At 38.4% G+C, this 25,437-nt stretch overlaps 1 protein-coding gene across 2 annotated transcripts; it reads right to left on the minus strand.

The window, feature by feature from the left end:
* Positions 1-8: 8 nt before the first annotated feature.
* ctdsp1 (CTD (carboxy-terminal domain, RNA polymerase II, polypeptide A) small phosphatase 1) lies at positions 9-25,437 on the minus strand. 2 transcript variants are annotated; one of them, XM_053329212.1, is made up of 7 exons: positions 25,087-25,437; positions 13,900-14,048; positions 9,448-9,549; positions 6,154-6,210; positions 4,617-4,709; positions 2,828-3,013; positions 9-2,652 (listed from the first exon to the last, which is right to left on the minus strand). In XM_053329212.1, exons 1-7 carry the CDS (start codon positions 25,142-25,144, stop codon positions 2,524-2,526), a joined length of 774 nt encoding a protein of 257 aa, XP_053185187.1. In that variant the 5' UTR covers positions 25,145-25,437; the 3' UTR covers positions 9-2,523. The 2 variants fall into 2 exon arrangements, with proteins under 2 accessions (XP_053185187.1, XP_053185186.1); XM_053329211.1 differs by lacking the exons at positions 13,900-14,048; positions 25,087-25,437 and adding an exon at positions 10,229-11,253.

A 25,437-nucleotide genomic window follows, 5' to 3' on the forward strand; every position in this document is an offset into this window, starting at 1 on the left:
AAGGGTCAAATGATTTTGTCAGTGATAAGATCTGGTTTTATTTAAACTTGAGGCAGTCTGAGGTCCTTAAGAAAGCTCAAAAACTTTTAGCACCAGATGCCATTTTGGTCCTTTGTGAATTTTTAGTTCAGCCTGAAAGCGAACAGCTTGTCTGTGAGGTAGTTTGAGAATGAATGAAAGCAAAAACCAGAGATAATTTACAGATTACATATGCACTTGTGCAGATTTTTATGCAAATACAATCTTACTCCATATATCAGAGCATGGTTTTGTGTGGCTGCTGTGACAGTGAGAGTAATCCATTTTATATTAGCTTAGGTAGCAGAAACACCAGCTTCAGATATTACCATGAATTAACAGTTAGCTTCCAGTTAACAATAAAATACATCAAATTTAGATTTTAGAATAGATCATCTAAGCAACAAATGCCTAATTCATAAAATTTTTACAATTAACATCTATTTTCATCATTTGTCCATTGTATAGAAATTGTTTTTTTATGTTTTGATGAAAAAGTTCGAATGAAGAAAGTTCTGTCTTGCAGCAAGGGGCTTGTAATGTAAATACATTGGGCCAAAAATCAGGTAATTTAGCAAAGAAATAGATTTAAAATTACTTGATCACCTTGATTGAGAATCAGGGCATGCTAGATGCTAGATGTTGAAATGCTTTGTTGAGTGATTATTACATTTGTGCTTAACAGAGAATGATAGTTGTTTTCATATAAAATCTGTTTCCATATTCCATTTTTTCATTTGACTTGTTTTCTCCTCTGCCATGTTGTCTTGAGTGTTTGGTATGTGAAAAAAATGTACTGACCTGTTTCAATAAAACATGCTTTATTGATGCAAGGTAAAAATATCTGTACTTTTTTTTTTTATTTTTTCAATCTTAACATTTATCAGCAGCAATTGAGAAACTCACTTTTTTGAACCAGTTTCTTTACTTGAGTCACAACGTACAGTAAAAAAAAAATTAAATCATTATTTCAAGACAGGTTATGTTTTCTCATGTACTGTCAAATTTTCTTTTTTTAAAATCTTAAACTGATGTAAATATTCACACTGACGCAATCACACTGAAACCCACACACACACACACATACAGATATACACACTCACACTCGCTCCAGACTGAGGCAAATTAAAATCAGGGCTAGAACATGTCTGGCTCAAGCTTCCCATACGAAACTGAACATACAGATCGATAAGGCAGCGCACTTGACTCCATTAATGTCATGCATGAAAAAGCTCAGATTCAGGTTTACCAACAGGAGGCGTCAGTGGGTGTTTTAAATCAAATGTCAGATTTATCAATGACACCTGAGCAGGTCACAACCTTCTCCTGCACACATGAACATTATTGCATTATTGATAGGCTGCACGCTGAGGTGGCCGATTCAGCTAAAAACTCAAAACATAAAATAACATTTGATAAAATAATATTAAAACCAATTCAAAAAGATTGCCTAAAATCGAATATACTGTATGTACAAAAATAATCTCACCACTTCTACAATGGTGTGCGGTCAGTTATCTAAATGTCTGCAAGATCCAGACTTTGTTTCATTATATTTTTCCTCTTAAAAAAATTATGTAAGTATGATGTTAACTGAACTGGGCATTATAATAAATCTAAAACAGTTATTACACATTAAAATTAGATTCCACTCAGTAATATTACAATTTAGTGATTATATTTAACATTATCAATCAGTTGTAATGTAGTGAATAAGGACTAAATGCAATAGCAGTGGACTACTAGACTCCAATAATGACAGTTTGGTTTCTTTGTAATCGCAACCTACAGAGGCCAAATTCTCACACAAACTGTTCATAGCTTTTCAAAGACGTACAGTGTCTAAGCGCACATGAAAATGTGCATTTTGTCTTGAAATGTGTCAAAAATGTGCGCAGAGATTACTAACTCCAAATTATTTTAAGTTAATGATTGTCTTTTCTACTTATTTGGCCATTTTAGGTACAAAAAAAGTAAGTTAATCTCAAGGTACAAACTTCCAGGAACAGTTTCATGACTTGTTATTTTCTGTGTGAGATATATTAATTACAAAATGCTACATTGTACTGACATGAAAACTATGCTATGTGGTTCATTTGTAGAATGGCACTGAACTGTTCACACAATCTAGGTTTACAGCACACTTACATACAGTAAGTCATTGCTGTCACAACAACAGCAACAACACACTAGCTGCACTGCAAAAGATCTATAAAAATCATTTAATCTCATATTCAGTCTTTAATCTAGCATTACGAAGAAAAAGAAAGAAAATCTGTCTCTGGGATTTGATTACTGTCTGTGCTGAAGCACCAAAACCCACTAGACGATTGTTTTCGCCTTTTTTATGCTATAAACTGTAAGAGTGGAACACCAGATTAAATGTCATTTTTTGCAGTGTGGTCCTTGTACTGGGAAGCAGCGTGGAGCCTGCGGCCCACCAGCCTCCGTGGCCCCGTGACGACAGCTGCTGGTGATTATTTTCATCCTAGTATCCTGCCTCTGTTAACTTGAAGTCCTCTGCTGCTTGAGAATATCATAGATGTCATCCACTTTGCTTAGTCTCTCAAAGAAGGGGATAAGATCAAGGAGCTCGGTGTCTGACATGTCGTCAAACCAGGACGCAACAGGAACCTGCAGGATTTGAAAAGTAGGATATGGTAGAATCAGAAAAAACTGAGCATAATGATTAATTTAAACAATGAAAGCTGCTATAATTTAGGGATGCTGAATATAGAACAGTAAACTACTGAGTTTCCTTTAATCACATGTATATCAGTTTATTGCAGGAAAAGAAATATAAACATACTGCGTTGTCGGGGTGGAAGATGTATGAGGCTGGGGAGTTGTCAATGATGATGACCTTATTGAGGTCTCGTCCTAAACGGCTCAGGTCTTTTACATAGTTCCCTTTGTGGAAGACGCATGACTCCCGGAAGAGACGGCTCCGGAAGGCCCCCCATTTGTCCAACAGGTCCGAGACAGGATCAGCGTACTACAACAGCAGGAGAGTCAGAGTGACCGTCTATAAACAGTGTAGAGCGAACGATGGACATATTGTACAGCAATTATGTATGGATGTGTTTATTTTAATTAATTAATTTAAATTTTATTTTACTTGACTTACAAGCAATGCTAAAGAAACAAAACCAGGAAAGTATTTAACCATTCTGAAAATGTATAAATAAGGGGTTAAATAAGCATAAAATGTCTATTCATTTTCTACATAGCTTTTCCTATAAAAGAGAACCTACGGAGGCACGTGGGAAGAAATTCCACACCGACAGCCTATCCTATTTACATGTGGTATTGAAATGTGATGTATGTCTTGATATGTTATTAGGATAAGGGAAAACGCATATTAATGCAGTGTTTAACAGTGTGACCACATCCATAAGAGAACTGGTTCATTGGTTCAGTAAGCTGAAAGGTCATCTTTGTGCCAGCTAAAGCAAGCTCTGCAAAAGCTGCAAGTAGTGTAAGTAGCTAGAAGTCTGTCTTCGGGAGAAGTTATTTAGAAATGTATGATGTCAATTTGTGGCAGTCAGTCAGGCTCCTTGACCTGGGATGCCACTTGTTTGTGGACAAGTTCACCAGCTGCACTTTTGCGTATTGGGATCTGATCGCAATGCAGGAACGAGAATGCATTTTAATACGGGGTGTAAATGCAAAGACACACGGATCAGATGTCATTATCCAGATAATGTATCCTGATAGAGATCACATGATATTACCAGGTGTAAATGGGGCAGTATGGCCACTATGTTTGAACCCAGAACCTTTTTGCTGTGAGACAACAGTGCTAACCACTGCACCACCATATTAAACATGCATTAACCGATTCCTTGGACACTTGAGTGAAACAAGATGTTAACTTGACATATTATTACAAGCTGTAATAAACACATTGGTATATCACCTTATAAAGTTGAAATGGCTAAGGTGTTAGCAAACGGTTGCGTATTTAGACATCCAGCAATCATGGAGCAACATTAGCATTCATTTAGAGATGTGAAAATCCTTTACAAGATGTTTTTTAGGTAAGCCATTTTTTTTAACATGACCATCACGCAATATGAGCATGGCATGCATCACTAATAGAGTGAAAAGTTTTACACATGAATGTCTTCAGAGTGGCATTTGATATTAAACAATGTATCCAAAATATACCCAATGATACTGTCAAGTGCTTCTGACAAACATGGTTAATAAAGCAGAATTAAGCATGTGTGGGTGCTTTTCAGTCAGCATGTAATGACTGCCCAAATGCTTCTCTAAGTTAAATCATGTATAGGGCTGACATAGTTAGAAGAAATGGAGAGAGAGGTGAGAGGTTACAATCTCTGTGCAATTGCCTGACAGGTATCATAAATAAGTATTTCTGTGTGAGGGTGTATATAGCTCGCCTATAAATCACACCCAAAAATGAGGCCAGGCTTCCAGTAATTCTAAGTGTAATGTTTTGAAACAACAGGTGTGACTTTCCACATAAAGTCTGGACAGATGAGCACTGTTTATGTCCATCTGCAGTATGACATTGAGTCTGTATTAAGCAGTTGTTAAGCAGATAGTGTGTGGGTTGAAAACAGCAGTCTGACCTTGGATAAACTGGCGGTGAACAAAACACACTCGAACAATTCTCCCATCCTCTTGAGGAATTCATCGACGTGGGGTCTCTTTAACACATAAACCTGGGTGGAGACACAAAGGGGACAGGAATATGAAATCTAAAATGAATGTGTCTGATTTTGATTAAATTAAAAGCAGAAGAACAATAGAAGCCCTCATGTGTATGTGCGCTCAATAGTCCATTAAAACTGTATCTATGTATGTTAAATTATGTTATCTGTATACACTTCTGTCATTATTCACCACTGTGAGCTAGGGTTGGTCTGTGTCTGCCATAATGCTATATAACGATGTCCACAATGAAACACTGAAATGACTCCGTTGATATCGCCTGGTTCACTGTCACTACTGCTGTCTGTCTCTCCTCTGCTCCATGTGTGTGTTCATGAACATAAATGACAAAACGCAGTTAACCAAAACAAACTAAACTGAAATTAAACGAGTGCACTTAAATTAGGTAAATTACATAAATAAAAATAGCATCTACTTCATTTTGCTGCCAGCAGTGGAGACAGGGAAACATGTGAAGTGAAGATAATATAAATAAAATGCAAAACACAATAAAAGCTTGGCTAGTAAAAAGCCAGAAAGAATAATTATTAATGTAATCTGTGCAAAAGATGGGCAGATGACAAATGGGAGGTGGGGGCACATTTAAATCATAATGTTATGATGGTAGAGGTAGAGTGGTTGATGACTGTCCATCGGTCCAACCCCTAACCGTGAGCTTTGTTTTCTTTTGTGTGTTGATAATTGTATGTTGCTATGATGACATTAAATAATGCATAAGAAAAGCTGTAATATTTAAATCAGCAAAGACTTCCTGTAAAACACCCCGGCAGGACTTCATAACCACTTCCACTAAGATGCCAGCGGCCTTGTTTCTGAACCAAGTCATCCCGAATAGGCTTTCCCCACTTTAACAAGCCTATCCTGGATTACTTGAAACAGACCCAGGCCTTTTAGACAACAAAGCTCCTCTGTCTTCTGGCAGGCCCAACAAAAGCAGATTGCAGTTACCCTTTAAAGCCTGCAGGGAATAGTCACTGCCATTGCATTGCGCCAATGAACAGGGCATAATATGCCCCGCAGACTGAGATTGATGGCCAGTGATTTCTGAGAAGCCTGCCAGAGTTTCCTCATTTCGTCAGGACACTGAAATAGCCACCTGCTGCTTGGAGCCGTCAACAGAGAGGGCTACAGCTACTGTCAGGGTGCACAGTGCACAAAGGTGTTTTACTTTTACCCCCTATTTTTGAGCTTTGGATGGTTTATAACATATATTCTGGTTACTGGTATACTGTATTTAAAGTGCAATGAGAATCAGTACATATGAAATTGTACTCTACATCAATCCTGCTTTCACAATGCATCTTTGGGGCTTTTAGCAGAAAGTTTAACAAGCATCTGCAAACTATAACTTCTTTGATGGCTGCTTTACTCTGACATTAAATCAACATGAGAAACAGTGCAATAGATGTTCATTTAAGCATAAAAAGTGCATACCTGGTGAACTGTTCCATCAATTTCCACTGGAATGATAAAATCAGCATTGTTCACTGGCTGTCAAAAACAAAAGCAGGAGTATTAAACACATGAAAAAATAAAATTTTTCAGATCATTTGATAGAAAGCCAACAGCGGCAACCTATCGGGGGGAAGATAATGTCATATAGGTCTAAAGACGCAACCTCAGCGTCTTGTAAATAACACAACACTTGAAATAACATGACTCTTGTTACTTCCATCACTGAAATACGGGCATTACAGAAAGTGACCGGGCTCATAAATACATCTGACTTATTTATGTGGTTATCACACATGAAATATGCCTCTCAAATGTTAGCATCATCACATGCAAATTCTATATAAGGCGTGACACCATGGCCTAAATCGGTATACCATGAGGTAATGGTAACGCAAGAGCGAATGAGTTCAACATAAATCATAAACAGAATGTGCCAGTATGCATTTACAATTTATGCACAGATTTCTCCTACTGTTGACTCCTGAAGCCGCTGGTTGAAATATTTCAGTAACCAGTTAGTTAATGAATAACTTCTTTAAGAATGCATTTGTTCTTTTTTGTGGGAGTTAAATTCACATCACATCAGTGATGTTTCCATTCTGGTTTAATTCTTCAGGGTATGTTTGCCTTTTTAATGTTTAACTTTCTATACCACCCACTCTCTTCTCCCTTTACAGTAGGAAGGAAATGTATACTCAGCCAGTGTAAGCTCAGGGGCTGAGCTACCCACAACCCACTAACCCACTTCCATCCCCCATTTAGAAATAATGGGTCTGATGTGTATAAGAGAAATTTTAAGTAATTATTTACTTTTAAAAACACAAAATATTTCCTAAGAAGCATCATTATGCTCATTATGGCCTGAGCATGAAAGTGTGCAACAGTCCTTTAGGATGTGCAAAAACTCGATATAGCGCCCCCTAATAACTTTTAGCATTTTTTTAGGTGCTAGGCTTTAAAACTCACTAAACTTTGAACATACTTCTGATATGGGTCAACAAAATTTGGTGGCATGTGGAACGCCTCTACACTTCGAAAAACTTTTTGGTTTTTTTCGCAGATTGAAGCTTGTTTTGCAAAGCTAAATCACAAAGCTTTAGCGTTATCGTGGAACACACTTGACATGACCTTTCAGTCAATTTTGTTGTAACTCAACTTAACATTGTCCAATCTGCCCAAAATTCATTCTCATGCTTGATCTTGCAGACTTGAATACATCTACATGCCAATATTGAGTCATAGCGCCACCTACTGACAACAGGAAGTCTACAATTTGAGGACAATTTTATGATGATTATGATTAAGATGTCTTACGGGTGACATGTAATACAATTTTTGTACAGGTGTGTTTAATAAAATGTTTTTTAATGTACCTATAATCGAAATATTTCTATCCTTTTCAAGTCACAACTCAGTGATTTTCCTTTGCCTTTCACACACAACTAACCTCAAGATTTTGTTTTCTCACACTATTCTTAGTATGTGTGTCAAGCTAATAATGATTTTATTATTCACCTTGTGTTAAACATGGAATTCACACAGTATGAGCCTGTTTACACATTGCTAGTGGCAATATCCGATGACATCCTTTAGGACAGTTTGTGACCTGAGAAGGACTAAACACCCCATGACATTCATTACATAATTGGTCATGACACAGGAGCCGTGACTTTTGGCATTGATCACTTTGTTCACTGAATGCTACCTTAAAAGGTATCAAAATAATCAAAAGGAAGGCAGTTATTTGTAGGCACAGAGTAAAATCAGATGAAGTCTCTGAAAGCATCTTTACATACAGTGTACTACGATTAATGTTGTTATAATACTTTTCTATATGAATAATTTGCTAATTACAGTGTGCAGAAATTTTATTTCAAAATGTGTGCTTGTTTTTTTCTTAAATATTCAATTAAAATACACTAATTATATTGATTATTTATTTACTCAAGTGTCCTGGTACATTATAACTAACAGCTGAGTATTTACTGTACTCTAGCAAATGTACTGTACACAGAAAATCTGAATTTAATTGTTTTTTATATCTAACTTCAATTTTAGGGTGTAGGTGGGTTTTACACCAAGATACCAAATTATCCAACGGAATAAATGGTTTGTGTTTGGGAGTCTAGCTGCTTCAGTGTAAAAACAAGTCATGTGCCTTCTACGAACATGTAAAATGATGTAGCCAGCAGTTTCTCAATGTGTGCAACTTAGCTATTTTTGTGTCTTAGTAAATAAGGTCTTTAAATACTTACTAGCCAGTGTAATTAAAAAGGTGATAAGATTTACATATAAGAAAATGTATTAGTTTTTGTTTTGTTTTGTTTTTTTAATAAAACATTTGTAAACAGATTTTCAAGTGGCTGTACAATCTTTACGTAGGCTAAGATAGTTGGAAGGTTAAATGGCATGAATTGAAATACCGGAAATTTTGTAGTATGTAAATAAATGACCCATAATAAAACTACACTATAATAAAACTTTTTAGCTTAAGCAGTTTCTTCATGTTCCTTTTCCTGATAAAATGGAAGCTTACAGTTGAGCTGTGTTGCAAATAGTTCACCACTCCACATTTTAGAAAGGCCAGTGCAAGAAGACATGTTTTTTGCTTAGATTATCAAACAGAAAATGGATCATTTGTTTGTTTCTGGCTGGTAGCATTAGCGTTACGCAACATGGCTAATGTTATCCTTTTCTTTTTTTGGTTGTGCAATGGTTGTGCACTTGAATTGTGCCTCAAACAAAGCTTATAAGGAAACAATCTGAGCACCAATAATGTTATTATTCTATAGCCATTACACTGTGCACTCAACATTTAATTAAAGAAAAACACTTGTCTATTTCCACTTAAACTGTGAATCAAGCATCATGTCAATGGTTCAGCATGTGCCTTAATCACACAGGGTAGAGAGGCATTTAAAAAGGTGGAACTTTGAGGGCAGGAGATAGTAATGTGGCTGCACGTGATGGATTTCATTTTGTGTCTACTGCATACAGGAATAACCCCAGGGCTGCACTATATAAATAAACACTTTATGATCTATTATCTGCAGTTCTGCACTTATCTTTGAAAAAATGTAGATTTTGCTAAGGCAGTATACATTTTCACAACCCAGGGAAAAACGATCCAACCCTGGGACACAGAAGTTTGTATTAAAAGGACCATATGCACGGCCAATCACCATTTTTTATCTGTCTGCCAATGACCCCATAAAGTATACATTATACAGCATATGGAAGAGAAGGTAGATGTGGTCACACAGGCCAACTTACCTTAAATGAACTATGCACTAGTGTTTCATCCAAATCAATGACCACACAGATCTTCCCTGCATCATTCGATTTCATCCGTGGGAGCAGTGGCTTTGCTGGTACCTGAAAATAAAAAAGGGAGTTAAGCCCTGAAGCTCATTTGTAGATACTTGTCCCTTCATTAAAAAGCACTCTACGCTTTCAAATTCACAATATGAGCAGCAGCTACAATGTCCAAGTGACTGCTTTAAACATACACTTAATATTACCATCTCAATGTATCGTTCATTGCATGTGAGTATGTGTGTCTTGTTACTTAAGAGATTGAATAGTGTTGTTGGTGTTCTGATTATGGGTTACAGGAAACCCTGGATGCTACAGCTGCTGCCATGTTGATGGAGCATTTATGTATCACCATACTGTGTCTTGTCGTTCAACAAGTGGGGGGGTGGAATCAGTGTTTGTTAATGCGATTCCAATTCTAAAAACAAGCTGGTATGATAAGACAGGCTACTTGTAACACAAAGTGACTCGTGCTTGTGTTTGTCCCTGCTGAGTGAACTGCCACGTGATAATAATGGCAGAGCTGGAGTTTGACACAGATACCATGCCAAACTGAATTCCCCTGTATCTTATTCACTGCCACAGTTGGTAGCTCAATTTTAATTATGTCTAATTAGGGAAACAATATTGACAGCTCATTTGCCTTGAGTATGGGATAACTTAAAGTTTCACCCACAGTTCTGAGAATACAAATGAATGTTCTCCAGTACTTGACAGCAAATTGAACTACTTATAATACCTGCTCAAGAGGTGGATTGCAGTACTCGCATTCACAAAGCTCATAGGAATCATCATCGCTGTCCTCTTCTTCTGAATCCTCGATCCTTTTGACCTGTGTGACTATGTCCTGTGCTGAGACAACACTGTGGATAATACCTAAAGGTGGTCCTGTTTCATTTGAGATTTCATTTAACCCACAGTTGTCGTCTGACTCTGGAGTCTCTTCCACAACAGAACAGTTCTCACTCAGTTCATTGGGGTCAGCAATTTCAACTCTGACTGTTTGGCACTCCTCCTGGCAAACTTCAGGGGCTTGACCATCCTGCAGCTTAATATCTAAAAGGGCATCTTCTTCCTTGTTCTCAGAAGCATCTACATCGATTGTCTGTTCGCATGAACTTTCTTCCTCAACAAATCCATCCAGGGCTTGTATGACAGAAGACTGAATGTTTTTGATGTGATATGCATAGTATTCCTCAACACTGAGATCAGACATCTCATCTGTAAGTGACCAATATGGCTCCTTCTCTGAATAGTCATCTAATATTTTGTCTTCATTACTGTCAACTGCATTAGGCTGCTCTTCTTTAGGCTCTCCGTTGTCATCATTTCTGTCATCAGTAACAATGTTCTGTTTGTCATGAATCATGGAGGTATTCTCATCAATAGATTGGCAACTTGGAGCATCACAGATATGGTCCTCATATGCATCACCTTCAACAGAGATGTCTTCTGCACTTGGCGCAAACATGCTCTCCTCATTACCAGAGGACAGACAGACTTCGGGTTCTTGTTCATTTAAGATTTCAGGAGCGTATTCCTCCAATGCACGAGCTTCTCCACCAAAGGTTCCTTCATCTTTCTCTGACTCAGAGTCGACGAAATGCTCTGCATAAAGGACTTCATCAAAAACAGATTCACTTTCTTCCACTTCATCCTCTACTGAACTTGATTCTGATTCTGCTTTCCATTCTTCAGGATGTTTCTCTGACTCACAAGACTCATAAGAGGCGTCATCGCTTAAATCTTCCTCTTTGCATGACTCCTCAGGAGCATTAAAGCATTCTGCAGTTTCCTGTACATTGACTTCTTTCACTTGTGCCTCAGCTTTGTTTTCTTCAACATACAGGCCGTAATGCATATCTCCCCCATCGAAGCAGGAGATGTACTGGTGCTTTTGTGCAAAAGCATGTCCGTAATAGTCAGATCTGTCAAATAAATCGAAGTAATCCTCAATAACAATATCAACAGTGGGAGTTTTCGTTTGATCGTTATTACTTTCATTCAAATTGATTTGCTCTATGTCTTCATCATATTCAAAAGATTCCCACTGGGTCTGTTCATCACTTGAATCTTCCTGAGCTTCTTTTTCAGATTCACCACATGAATCAGAGCAGGGTTCAGAACGAATACTGCCATCAGGACAAGTCTTAAAGGATTTGGTTTCAATAGAAGAGCAATCTGAGGAGCTGTCTTCTTCAGCGCTGTCAGAGTTGCACTGCTCTGATGCATCATATTGTTCAGTTGCTTCATACTCTTGGTTTGTTTCAGAGTCTGTTTCTGAGTCAAAGTTTTCTTCAGTGTCCAGGTCTTTCTCAAAGCATTCGCTTTCAAAGGAAACATGCTGACTGTCTTCAAAATAAACCTTTGCAGGCGTTCTGAAATTCAATGAATCTACATCTTCTGATAGTTTGGAGGACTCTTCGTCACTGACCTTTGTTTCATTTTCCTCATCATTTTCTTCAGGCAGATAACCCTCATCATCTTCATTTGTGCATTCAATGTGGTTTTGATTTTCATCATACTCACAAAGTTCAGTGCCAGAGTCCAATAAGTCCACTGAATCAGAGATGTTAGGTATGAAACCTGTCATCTCACATGGCTCAGAGTCCTTTGTTGATTCGTCTGACTCAGAGTCAAAGCACTGCTGATCAGAAGGCTTGTATTGTTGCAGTAGCTCAAGGTGGTCTACACATTCAAGGTGATCTGTGCACTCAACGTGATCTGCGCATTCAAAGTGATCTGCGCAGTCAACTACATACTCAGATGTTTCAGACTGCTCAAAACTGTCACAGTTGACTGCTAATTTATCTGCCTCAAAGTCAAAAGACTCAAACTGTTGATCAGAGGGCTTACATTGCTGGAATAACTGGAGGTGTTCTGCACAGTGTTCACAGCAAGGACTACATTGCGAAGCTACGCTATGATTAGCACAGTGCTCAGAGGACTTGCAAGGTTTAAAACACTCACTGTGTTGAGCACATTCATCAAATGGCTGGATTAACCCCAAAGTGTCACACTTATCAAGGGTCTTGTCAGATTCAAAAAAATCATCACTTTCTGAGTATTGCTCAAAGCTCTCAGTGTGTCCAGTGCTATATGTGCAGGATTCAGCTTCATCTGCAGAATCTTGATTTGTGTCACCTTGTTCCACGCAAAGTATAGAAGGGTCTATTTCTCTGCTGACAGTCTGCTCAGTATATTCCACAAGGTCCTCCAAGCCAAGCTCAGCACTTCCCTTTGAAGGGCTGGTGAAATCTGCAGCTTCTGTCAACTTGGGAACCTGACATTGTTCAGAAAACATGGCTTCGGTAGATAGTGCCCCTTCACAAGAGACTTCAGTGCGTTCAGAGTTTTCCAAATACATCAGGACAATTATGTCTTAATCTGTACTATGTTCACTCAGAGTTTATGCTCCATGCATAAGGATCCTGCAGTGTTCAAGTCCAAATGACTGCCAGGTAACAGCAGAGTCCATGTGGAGTGGATATTCACACAGCTGGTGGGGGGAGTCACTGAAACTGCAGCCCGCCTGAGAGAGTAACAGCAACAGGAGCAGCATGCACGTTGACATGACAGGTTGTCACAACCAAAACTGAGACTAGCACTTGACTCGACCCTCCCTTTGCCAGAGACCAAGCAATTTATTTTGGGGGCTTGAGAAGACGTGACGAATAACTTCTGGAATATCAAATCTCTATAAAAAGGCTGAACTAAGGCATAAATCTGAAACTGACACCTGAGAACGTCTTGACCACTTGATCTCTGGTTCATAACTGCCAAAAGCCATGTTGTTTTCCAAGAATATAAAGTTAAATCAGAGGTATTGTCAATTAAAAACACTGTCTTAGCACAAGTAAACATCGTGAAAATTCACATTTTTCACATTCAAGCACCCTCTACACAATAATTCTCTATCAATTTTTTAACTTATTTCAAAATTCAATATTCATTAGTTTACATCATTAAACTTTATGAATATGAACCCAGGAAGGTTTACTAAGTAAACTAGTAAACCTTCATACTATTAATGTCTCGTCACACTGTATCTGTATTAAAGAGCTCTGCTGTAACACAGCTACTGTTGGTACAGCAGCAGCTGGTGATTTTAAAAGAAGTGATCTTTCAGTCAGATGCCACTTCTGTATCATTTATACTATTTCCGCCCTCCTTGTGACGCAATCATACTGATTGATGTCTGAACATGGAGTACTATCCAACACTGCAGTGCTTTAGCTCTCAGCCCAGGAGAGATGCTCTTGTAAACATAAAAAGCCTTCAGCCAAGAAAACATGTGTTTTACACATCACATTACTGTCAATCATGCAAACCACATACTGGTCAAAGACGATATAGAGGCGGGGGTGAAAGAAAGTTAATATCGCAGGGATGAGTGAGAGATGGACTTACTTTTGACAGGGTCCCATTTTCTTCCACCAGTAGGGGGGCATTGTTTTTTACTGGAGGTGGCTCTGTTTCCTTGTGACATAGACAGCAGAAGAGACTGTGGAAAAGGCCTCTGCTGCGAGGCTTCTTTGAGGAGGAAACTTCACTGGCACCTGGAACAGGAGAAAAGAAACATAAGGCATGATGCTCATACTTTCACAAAAACAAAACAATCCCAGTTAATGTTTACTGATAGAGTTGTTCCGATTCCGATACCAGTATCGGAAATGCCTCCGATACTGCCAAAAATGCTGGCACCGGTATCGGTGAGTACTGGAGTCCAGGCAACGATCCGATACCACGTAATTTATTAGAAATAGGATTCCATTTACTGGTTAGCTCCGTTAGCTCTGACACACTTCTTCTGCTGCTGTTTTAGAGGGGCAAAGAAGAATTGATCACCTGACACCTGTAACAAGGAACTAACGTTAGCCCATCATGTCTGCGGTTTGGCAGTACTTCACAGTGGATGTTCCCACCAGTAAGACAGCGACATGCAACATATGCAAAGAAGCAATTTCGAAGGGTGGCACCAGTGTTGCAAATTTCAACACCAACAACTTAATCAAACATTTGAAGACGCACCACGTTAAAGAGCATGAAAAAGTTACCAAAGCTAAAGGGAAAAAGAATGACAAACTACAGCAGCAAACTCTGGAAGCTGCCTTTTTTATTTTACAATATTGTGGCTGCACTGTATTTTTTTTTTTTAAATAATTATTCCTAGATTTATTTAGCTAAGTTGCTGTTGCACTACTGTTTTTATACTGCTCTATTTAAAAATACATTTAAGAATAAATGGCTTCCATTTGCTGTATTAATTCATGTTCTACAAAGGCTTTAACCTGAGCCAGGCTTTACCACAATGATAATCATATCAGTCATGCAGGCGTAGTATGATTTTTTATTTTCTATTTTTTAAACCCACTGCCCAAGTATCGGAATCAGTATCAGGAGGATAAAAATCGGAACATCTCTAATTACTGGTAGTGATTTCAATGCCCCAACTCAGGGAAGTGGCTCTTGAGTGAGAAGCTTCAACTACATATCACCACTACACACATGAACATGCTGTTTGAACTATTTTAGACAAACTTTGATGGCATGGTTATTTAGGTATTTGTGATGCCACAGTTAAATCCAATAAGTAAGTAAGAAATAGTATTTAGTGTGTTCCTAGGCAGGATGCAGTCCATTTCGTGGCTTCGTTACAGGCATAGCAACTGAGCGAGTGCATGTGATCACTGCATCACTGCTGCAGATGTCAGACGTCTGTGAGTAGGACTCCTGCTGTGTTTTGACATGCTGTATATTACTTGACTATGGCTATTTCAGTTATGAGGTAAAAGGTTAAAAGACATTACATAACAAATACACGTCTTCATTTCAACCCCAAAGATAGTCAGATGAAAAATTTCTGGACCAGTTTAATTTCAACGCAGATTTTGTTGTTTTAAATGACAATAGTTGGCTTGTTTCACCATGGAATATGAAATAACATTCGACATATTTAAACCAACAATTATCGAGTGGTTCTGCATCATTACCACTGCAATACTTCCAGAGGAATAGTAGATGATGGTCCAGACCATTAACCTCATTTTTATACTGCATAGCATGAACAGTATTAAGAAGAAGGAACCCCATGCAGTAAACACTGTAACATATGAATTTTCAGGTATTGTACATATTATGAGCACTTGTACCTCTTTCAACGAGCATCAACCAGGATTCTTTCTATATTAAAAGGGGACATATGTGTATTTACAGGTCTATATTTTAATCTGGAGCGCTACTGGAATGCCTTTGCATGATTTATAGTTTTTTATGTAACTCATACTGTCTGTTTTAGATCATGTCTCTTTAAGGCCCCTCTAAAGGAGCCCACTCTGTTCTGATTGGCCAGCTCTGGAAGCTGCCCCTTGAAAGATTTCCGCCGGCTCCGAACGCTACAGCAACAAACCATGAAACAAGTAGTGGTAGTAGCATGACGCTATTTCTCATTCTTTATCAAAATGTAGATTTATCAAATACTGTCGCACATGCTGGAGCTAAAATCCAATCCAAAGTATGCGAGTAGATCAAGGGAAACAACACATGGAAACACTGGAACGGACTGGACGGCCATTTATGGGATGTATGGGATTAACGTATGACTGCCTAACATCAGCTAGTCTGCAAAGTACAAAAAAAAAAAAAACTAAAACAAACAAAAAAAAAAAACATTGTAAATTAAGTACTCATGAGGAGCAGACTGAAGCCCAGGATTTTGACCTCGAGTACACATTTTTACATATGTACACCTCAAATTTTGGAACTTTGACCAGGCTTAACATAGAGACTGGTGACAAATGACAGCAACAAAAAAAAAACAACATTAAGTGTTTTAGTAAAGTGTTGGGCCACCACCTGCTGCCTGAATAGCTTCAGTGCTTCTTGGCATTGATTTTACAATCTGTGAACTCTACTGGAGGGAAAGATATTCCCTCATCTGGTGTTTTATGATGGTGGTGGATAATGCTATCTAACACATCGGTCCGAAATCTCACATAGGTGTTCAACTGGGTTGAGATGTGGTGACTGTGGAGGCCATAAGATATGATTTACATCACTTTTAAACTCATCAAACTATTCAGTGACCCCTCGTACCCTATGGATGGGTGCATTTACTTTCCAGGAAGAGACCACTCCCATCAGGATAGATATGTTTCATCACAGAATAAAGGTCACAAGAACTTTGTACTGATTGGCAGTGACCATTCCCTCTACAGGCACAAGTAGACCCAAGACATGCCGACAAAATGCCCCCCAACAGCATAACAGAGCCACCGGATCCCCTCACTGCAGGGGTCTAGCTTTTGCACCTGTACCAGTTTTTCCTTTAATTTGTCACTCATCTATAGATATCCAACTTCATAACTGATATAATAATATATCAGTTTAATATGTTGAATTGATAATGGCCATAATTGAAACGAAATACAGATTTGAGACAACATGTTTTAGCTTTCTGTACAACACTTCTGTTTTTATTCGACCTGTATGCTAATCTACCTAAACATCACTAACTCTTGATATAACAACAGCGACTGACACACACAAGTGACATAAAAAATTCTGACAACTGGTGTCAGAGTGATGAGAGCCAGTGTTTACAAAGAAAGAAAAAAAACTGACAAATTAGCTGAGCCAAGATGACCAGTCAGAGCTGTCAGCTCAGGCATTAGCATGCCTCTCAGACAAGGCTAAATCTGTTGCCTCTGTATGAGGTTCATCATGGATCTGTCAAACTGCTTTGGGTGTAAATGTGTGAAGACTGCAATAGAAGCACAGTTGAGCAATGGCACCAAGCAATGGATAGAAACTAACACTACACAATGATAAAAGTTGTTTTTTAATATATGTGTATATATACACAATGCTATAAAACCTTTGTTCCCATCAGTACATTCCTTGTATTTCAATTTAAGACCAGCATGCAAAAAGATTTTTCTTATATAGCTTTTACCCATAACTCTTTAACTTGGTCTTTAATGTGTTCTCTAGGTTTACTTTGTACATTTGTTGTGTAGCATGTATGATGCTTGCTGTTTTTATCACATTATATTGACTGTATTTATTACGATTCCATAATAGATTAGCTGACAGCTGGTAAATTTAAATACAAAAACAAAAATGCAAGAAACCTGACAAGAGGACTCACAAGTTAGAGAATAAACTCCCTTAAACATTTATCATGGACTAATTAAGCTCAACACACAGAGGCCCTTCTGATTCTAAATTTAGAAACGATTGCTTATATCAAACATTATTAACCTTTCTATGCAGCCCAGTTTCAACTTCATCCCCTGAACAAGTCTGACCTAATTTTACATGATATTCCCAGTAGCTTTTGGCTTGTTGACCACTTCATTCAGCTAAGGCTGAAAGTGGACAAAGTCCTGGGAGAGTGATCATTATGGCCTTGGCATGCTGGTTTAGACATACCTCACTGGTCCCAAGATGAAAGGTTTGTGGGCAAACACGTGAGGGAACTGGGCAGGTGAAGCTTGTAGTGTTAAAAAACATCACGCTGCTCAGTGCATTACCTCTTCTGATATTACACATCTGAGGGCTTAAAATAGCCTGCCAGAGCAGCTGTTGACAGCGGTTAATGATGAGGCTCTATGCATATATATAGTGCTGCATGCTTACACCAGGCCATAAACAGACAAACTAAACCTTGTTGTGTCACCTACAACCCACAGCAGGAAATGGTTAAGATGTGTGTTTACACTGCGCACACATGCTTCACTGCATGCATAGAAAAATTTACTAAATTAAACCACTGACATTATATACTCAGCAACATATCATTCCCAAAGCTTACTAATAATAATAATGTCTACGCTGCAAAATGTCAACATAAACAGACTTTGAGGCTGCACAGTCGGCACTGGCTCCCGATGGAATGAGTGAAGATCCAAAATAAAGAGAGATCACAGTCGAGTCAAGTTCAAACTAAAAGCCATTTCAACTACTTTCATTTTTGTTTCTAACATGGCAACATACAGGATACAGATCATTTTCACTGATAGGGCTCTGTAGGGATTTTCAGGAAAGCTACACAATTAAAAACACAATTTCTATTTACCTATTCAATGTACACATAAATCATCTGCATGATAACCATGTGAGAGGGGAAATGCCGAGCAACAATGGTAAAAGTTCAAAACAATTCTGTGTGTTTATTTGTGTTTATTCAAACCAAGTTCACGTCTAACCCCTGGGACACAAGGACGCCTCATTGTTTAAACTTTTTAAACACATTTATGTTTAGGAGTTAAAATAAAAGCCATTGTTTGAGTGGGTGTTGAATTCATCACTTTAGTTTTATCATACAAGCTCTGTTACAGCTTGTATCAGTGAATCAGTCACAACAGTCACCAAATACACTTTCAATGGAAAGATTAAACTGAACAACAAGTGAAACAGGGCAACTAGGTCAACATTTAATCATATTATTTAGCTTGAAATATAAGATTAAGATTAGTTGCAAACCTGTGGTTGAAAAATGGCTTCTTGGGGATATTTTCGTAAAAAAAAAAAAAATCATCAGATTGTATTCTCATGTCAAAATGTCTGAATTGCTAATTGTGGGTTTAATTTGTTTACTACAGGGATCAGAAACAGTATAAAACATGTGGGACAGGTGAATGATAACATGGTCGATGTTCATTTGCTTCTCCTATTAATAAATAAAATTAGCTAACGAGCAATAAACACAAAGACAGCTGAGACTGAGTGGAGTGTCATTCATTTTGCAGGTATTTGGTCACGAATCAAATTACAATTTTGATCATCTAATGATGACACAAAATAAATAGTTAACAGATCACCAAAATTGTTACAATTAATCCTGAGGGGGACATGGGTGTCTGCAGGGTCCCAAATTAACACCCACTGAGTGCCAAATGCGGGTAGATTTTCTGTTTGGCGAGTAAATCTCTAAAAGGTTATGCGCCACAGTGGCGGGTAAATATTTGTACCAAAATAGTCATGTAATGAAATATCAGGCATGATGGCTCTCAGGAAATAACTCACAAATAAAAAAGTAAAAAATAACTCACAAATAACTTTCTTACTACCTCAACAAAATTTACTAACCCAGATGTGTATGCAACACAAAAGGGCAATTTATTATTTTGGCCAATAAAAAATATGCTTGGCCGTTTCATCTCCCAGTCCCTCTAAGAGGAGACTGGATGTCTGTAGCAGGTTTTATAGTAATACATGAAATATTTGTTGAGATATTTCAGTCTGGACCAACAGGCCGACCAAATTTGACCAACATCCCCTGACCCTCGCTGCTAATATGGCTAAAAATACAGTAGCAATGTGACATGGAGGTACAGAATGGGACACAGAAATTAATTACTACAATTTAAGTTGTCCAAATATATTTTTAAAACTCCTTATTAACCCTAATACTGCCTCTTTATGCAGCCCCTCAGTTCAGCCTCTGTCTCAAATAGACCATTTTAGCTCCTGTCTCTTTAAGGCCCAACTGTGTTCTGATTGGCTAACTCCTGAAAGCTCTGCCTCAGCTGACTTCCAGTGGCTCAGGAGGCTATGGAAACAAACAGTAATTATAGGATGTTTGAAATATGCAAGTGGACAACGCAAACAACCCATGGAGCAACCACAAGAACAAAACCAACCAAGGGACGGCTGTTTGTGGTCATGTGTGAATAATCTGATGTCATCACAAGGAGGAAGTAGAGGTAACTTTGCAAATGAAGCGTTCAGAGCAGGCTGTTGACTTGCAGTGAGCATTTTTACGTTTATACGCTCACCCCAAGTTTTAGAACTTTGACCATGTTTAAAACAGACATCCAACATTATAGCAATATAAAAGAAAATCACAAAAATCATAATACATCCCCTTTAGGAGATTTTGGGCTCATATATTCAAAAATATTTCATGTATTCTTTATTATTCTCTGTCCAATAGTTTGTTTACTTGGCTCAATAACGGACATTATACAATGTGAAACTGTAGACTACAGCTCTTCATCAGTTCATTGATGAGTGATGACAGAAATATCTACACTAAAATGTGAGTACAACATGCGTTATGAAGTCTGTATCAGGCAGAGTATCACCTGTGAAGCACTATGCAGTCAATGTTGCATGTGTGGGTCGGTTCCTGATCTGTAAGGGGGTCATTTACATGGGACGCTGGACCAGGGACAACGTTTTAACACTGATACTTGACTGGCATTAAAGGGCAGCAGAATGACCACAGTCCCTGCAAGCACATTTCAACGCACAATGGTGAGATTACAAATCCAATTTAGCCAAATTGAACAGAAACCACAACCAGTTGAGTTTTAGCAGATTTTAAATTACAAGCTGATTTTGTTTTTTTCATGTAACATTAACCACACTGATTGTAGCTACTTTCATTTTTTAAAATCCTTATTGAAGTCCACATGTACAATTAGGTAACAAAAATATGTAAGAAGCAAATTGTACTGCAACCCTTCTTTTATATACCTCACCTCCCCGTCCAAGAAGCTTAGACACTGATAATGAGGCTACAGCATTTCCGAGGGGCAGCAACGACCTCGCGCCACATCAGCATGTTTTAGCCTACTTAGTTAAAAGTAGGCTTATCTGGGACCCTTTCAGGCAAGGCATGCTGGTGTACTTGGCTGCTTCTATTCCTATCCAGACACTAAAAGAATGAGGCCTCCCATGGCCGACTTTCCGCCACTTTGACACCTGATATTCTGTTACAATCTGACAACTTGCTTCACACCCCCTGTGGAGCAGATGGTATGGTAGGTTCACGGTGGCCAAGCTTGTCTTAGGTCAGGTCACATTGTGGTTCAAATGTTTTTGCATCTCAGTATATTCACTTTTGAGTCTGTCTCAAGTGCCATGACAAACAAATGAGTTATTGCAATCACAGCTTCTGTACTGACTTTAATGAACAGGAGAATACTGATTATGCATGATTTAGAATAGCACTCTGACTGCTATTAAAAAAAACATATTAACAGAAATTTTACGATCAGTTTACTGAGCTCAACGATCTGCAATGCCCCCATTTGGCTGCAGCAACTCATGAAATTAAAGAAGGGCAGCAGACAGCTACTCTTTCCTCTCTCTCTTTGGCCTCTCTGGCCCCTCACATATGGGTGCCAGCAATGTTTTGGACTCATGACCTCTTGTCCAAGAGGAAGTCATCTGAGATCAGGCCAGACTCAGCTTGTACTAGTAAGCAGGACCATGCCGCCACCTTTTGACTGGACTGAGTTTTACAGCCGAATTACTGCACAGTTAAACACTAGCTGGATTGCAGTGGCATGATAGCCAACTCAAATGAGTGAGTGATAAGGATGGCGTACACGTTGTATGTATGTATTTATGGGATTAAAATGCAGTACCTAATCTACTTCTAATCCTATTAAGTTTAAATTTCAACATTTGCAAGTAACAGAAGTGCTAAAATAACTATAACTATATATGACCTGAGAAGGAAACAGTGTTCAGTGGGAGCCTAATTCATGTTCACAAAATGAGCTGAGCAGCGTCATATATGAAATGTTCATTAAATGTATCCGACACATTGAGTTAGCAGCTGAACTCCATCCATCCATCCATCTTCTTGCCGCTTATCCGGGGTCGGGTCGCGGGGGCAGCAGCCTAAGCAGGGAAGCCCAGACTTCCCTCTCCCCAGCCACTTCGTCCAGCTCTTCCAGGGGGACCCCGAGGCGTTCCCAGGCCAGCCGAGAGACATAGTCTCTCCAGCGTGTCCTGGGTCTTCCCCGGGGTCTCCTACCGGTGGGACGTGCCCTGAACACCTCACCAGGGAGGCGTCCGGGAGGCATCCTGATTAGATGCCCGAACCACCTCATCTGGCTCCTCTCGACGTGGAGCAGCTGAACTACTTACTCCAAATACTGAGGTCCTGATTTAGAACTCTTTTGAATGAGCAGGTTAAAATGTTGATATTATATTAATTAAACGGGGCGATCAGCTGAGTGATTTATTTAACAATTCAATCACAATTTCAGTACCTTAGCTTTCAGTCTGATCTTACATGATCTACTTCTAATTTAATCACCACAGGCCTCCAAAGCGGAAACTGAAGGCTGCCTCATTCTGCTACTATTTTTTTAACGTCACAAAGTCAAAACCACATTCAGTCATTTCTCTACCTTCATCAGTCAAACAGCAGTCACGAGGTAGTTTGAAATCTAATAAAACTGACAACAATGACATCTACATAACAAAAAGACCTGGCAAACCTCAAACTTGCAAGCCATGTTCACAATAACCACAAACAAAATATGAAAACTGACATATTATGCATTAAATGAATTCAAATATATGACAAACACTTTTCAAGCTGTGTTTATGATATTGTTGGATGCTAATATCTATAGAAAGGCCTTAAATCTGAGTAGACAAGTGAGATTTTGTCTGTAAAACTGTAAACTGAATAAATAAGTGATTTGCTCAAAAAGCTATGTATAAGTGAGTTTCACTGTGTTATACTGTATACTGAAACTTAACCTTGTACCTTGACATATGCACATTATTGATCCCTGTTGGAACATTTTTCGCTCTGAACTTTTGGCCATCAGTGAGCAAACAGCATCCACCTGTCATCTTATGGCAACAGCGAAAGTATTCCCATGCTTCATCTTTATGCTAATGTATTTTATAGCTCAAAAATCTCCTTATTCATGCTATGCTGGCTCTTTATGCAGCCCTTCAGTTCACCAATGCACACCAATTAAACCAAGGTAAACCCAAGCAGATAAACTTTGGACATTCCTCCTATAGAGAAGACAGTGCTTTCCACCAAAATCCAGGTGATATTACTCATTCAGATGTCTGGATTGGTCTATCTTTGTGATATCGACACTGATGCCAAACAGAAAAAGTACAACACTTGAAAATGTCATGTTAGGATGGAAGTGAGGCTCCTCCTAAGAAAATATATATTAGAAGATAATGGCAACGCAAGGAATAAGGGACAATTTACAGAGACGAGATAACTGTATGGGTTTTCCTAATATTATCTAATGAAGATAGAAAACAATTAGATGCGTTTGTCTGGGAACTTTGCATTCATTCATTGTCTGTACAGCAGGATTACACTGAGCTCGATTATGCCACAGGCTTTAGTCTTAGTTCTCTGATGCCTAACCATGTGAGAGTGCAGATCATTTCCACAAACACTGCTCAGTGTTCTTCTGTGGAAATAACAGACTCACTGTATTTGTGAAGAGATTTACACCCTGACACTTGGAAAACAGCAACAGTATCAGTTCAGTATCATAATTTATAGGATTCACCTTAGCAGGGGCACACTTCTTATGATTGATTAATCTGTTAGTTGTTTTCTTCATTAATAGATGAGTTGTTTGAATGAGAAAATGGTGAAAACTGTTGATAACTAACAATCCCAGAGCCCAAGGTGACATCCTCAAGTGTCTTATTTTGTCCACATCAGCCCACAACCCAAAGACACTGAGTTAACTGTCAAACAAAACTTAAAATATTCACATCTGATAAGTAGGAATTAGAAGATTTGGACTTTTATTTTCCTAAAAACAATGAAACAGTTGGAAACTAGGGCTGTGCTATATGTTGATATATCAGTATTGTGATATAAGACTACATATTGTGTTAGATTTTGAACATAATAATCTGGTTTCAAAGGCTGTATTACAATAAAAATGTCATTTTCTTAACTTACAAGACTGTTCTAGTTAATCTAGTATTTGCTTTTACCCACTTACACATGATATCCACATTACTGATTATTATGTAAATTTTAAAAAATCACAATATCTTAAAGCACCAATAATCATCCCTACAATCGCATTATGATATTGATATCAAGGTATTTGGTCAATAACACTGTGATATTTGATTATGTCCATATCACCCAGCCATATTGGTAACATGAGCAATTAATCTATTCACTGTTGCAGCCTAACCTACATGAACTGTCACCACAGAGACTACCGAGCCTCACGTGCTGCCTGTCTTTGCACCAAATTTGAGGCTTACAATTATGTTCATTGTAGGAGCGTTATGTGCTCATATGTTTTTTTTTTTAAAAAGAAAATCCTGTTTGGAGGAACTTAAAGAGATAAAAATGAACTGAAACAGCTCAACTCCAAAGTCCAAAACAATAACAGTGAACTGTCAGAGCCTCTGACCCCGCCCCTTTCACATACACGCATATTTATCATGTTTTAACGTTATCATACTCTGCATTAAGTCTTTGAGGAGCACAATTAAAAGTCAGTAACTCTTTACGTTTTACACACTTAATGTTTAAATCCATGCAACTACCTCTTATTTACTTTAAAAATCCCCTTAGCGGCTGCCCGTGACTGTACGGCCTACCCGCAAGGCTGGAAAACTTAGAGAAAGCGATTCAAAATGTTACAGCTACATCAATGTCACTCAAGGGCGTCAAAGTTTCCCCTTAAACACGAGGAGACAGTGAGCTAGCTTCAAAGAGAAACCAGCTGACATTTGTGACACTGTGGCGTCCTGAGAGCTTGCAGCTGCCCGGTGCCTTGCGGACATTGTCATGCGCAGCTGAATAGTTGAGAAAACTTTTTCCCCCAAACTCACCTTCATTTTCCTCCTCCTCTCTTCTTACTTGCGTGATTATCGACGGCGAATGGTCCATATTATATCAGTCACTCAAAGACAATGAGGTTAATGCTGTATAGATTTAGCTGGACGAGTTATGAAGCAAAAAAAAAAAAAAAAAAGTTTTTATATTTTGCCACTCCCTGTCTGCAAACACGCATACTGAGCGGAAAAGTGAAGAAACAGTCTAGAGAGAAGAACTACGTATAAAATAAACTATACAGGCTCAGACTTCCGTGAAAAAAGCATAAGTTAAAAGTGTCTAAAAGGTTTTTTTTTGCTTAAAAAAGTTAGACGTAGAAGAAGTTCATCAATTTGACCATGCAACCA

Source organism: Scomber japonicus, chromosome 11 (genome assembly GCF_027409825.1).
Source record: "Scomber japonicus isolate fScoJap1 chromosome 11, fScoJap1.pri, whole genome shotgun sequence".
Taxonomy (NCBI): Eukaryota; Metazoa; Chordata; class Actinopteri; order Scombriformes; family Scombridae; genus Scomber; species Scomber japonicus.

What these genes read in the sequence shown, in the direction of transcription:
- ctdsp1 (XM_053329211.1), bottom strand. Translation starts at nt 10,960, where the DNA reads ATGTTTGCGCCAAGTGCAGAAGACATCTCTGTTGAAGGTGATGCATAT. An exon ending in TAGTGCATAGTTCATTTAAG is followed by an intron (nt 6,211 to 9,447) that starts GTAAGTTGGCCT and finishes TGTTTTTGACAG; the next exon opens with CCAGTGAACAATGCTGATTT. An exon ending in TTGATGGAACAGTTCACCAG is followed by an intron (nt 4,710 to 6,153) that starts GTATGCACTTTT and finishes GTCTCCACCCAG; the next exon opens with GTTTATGTGTTAAAGAGACC.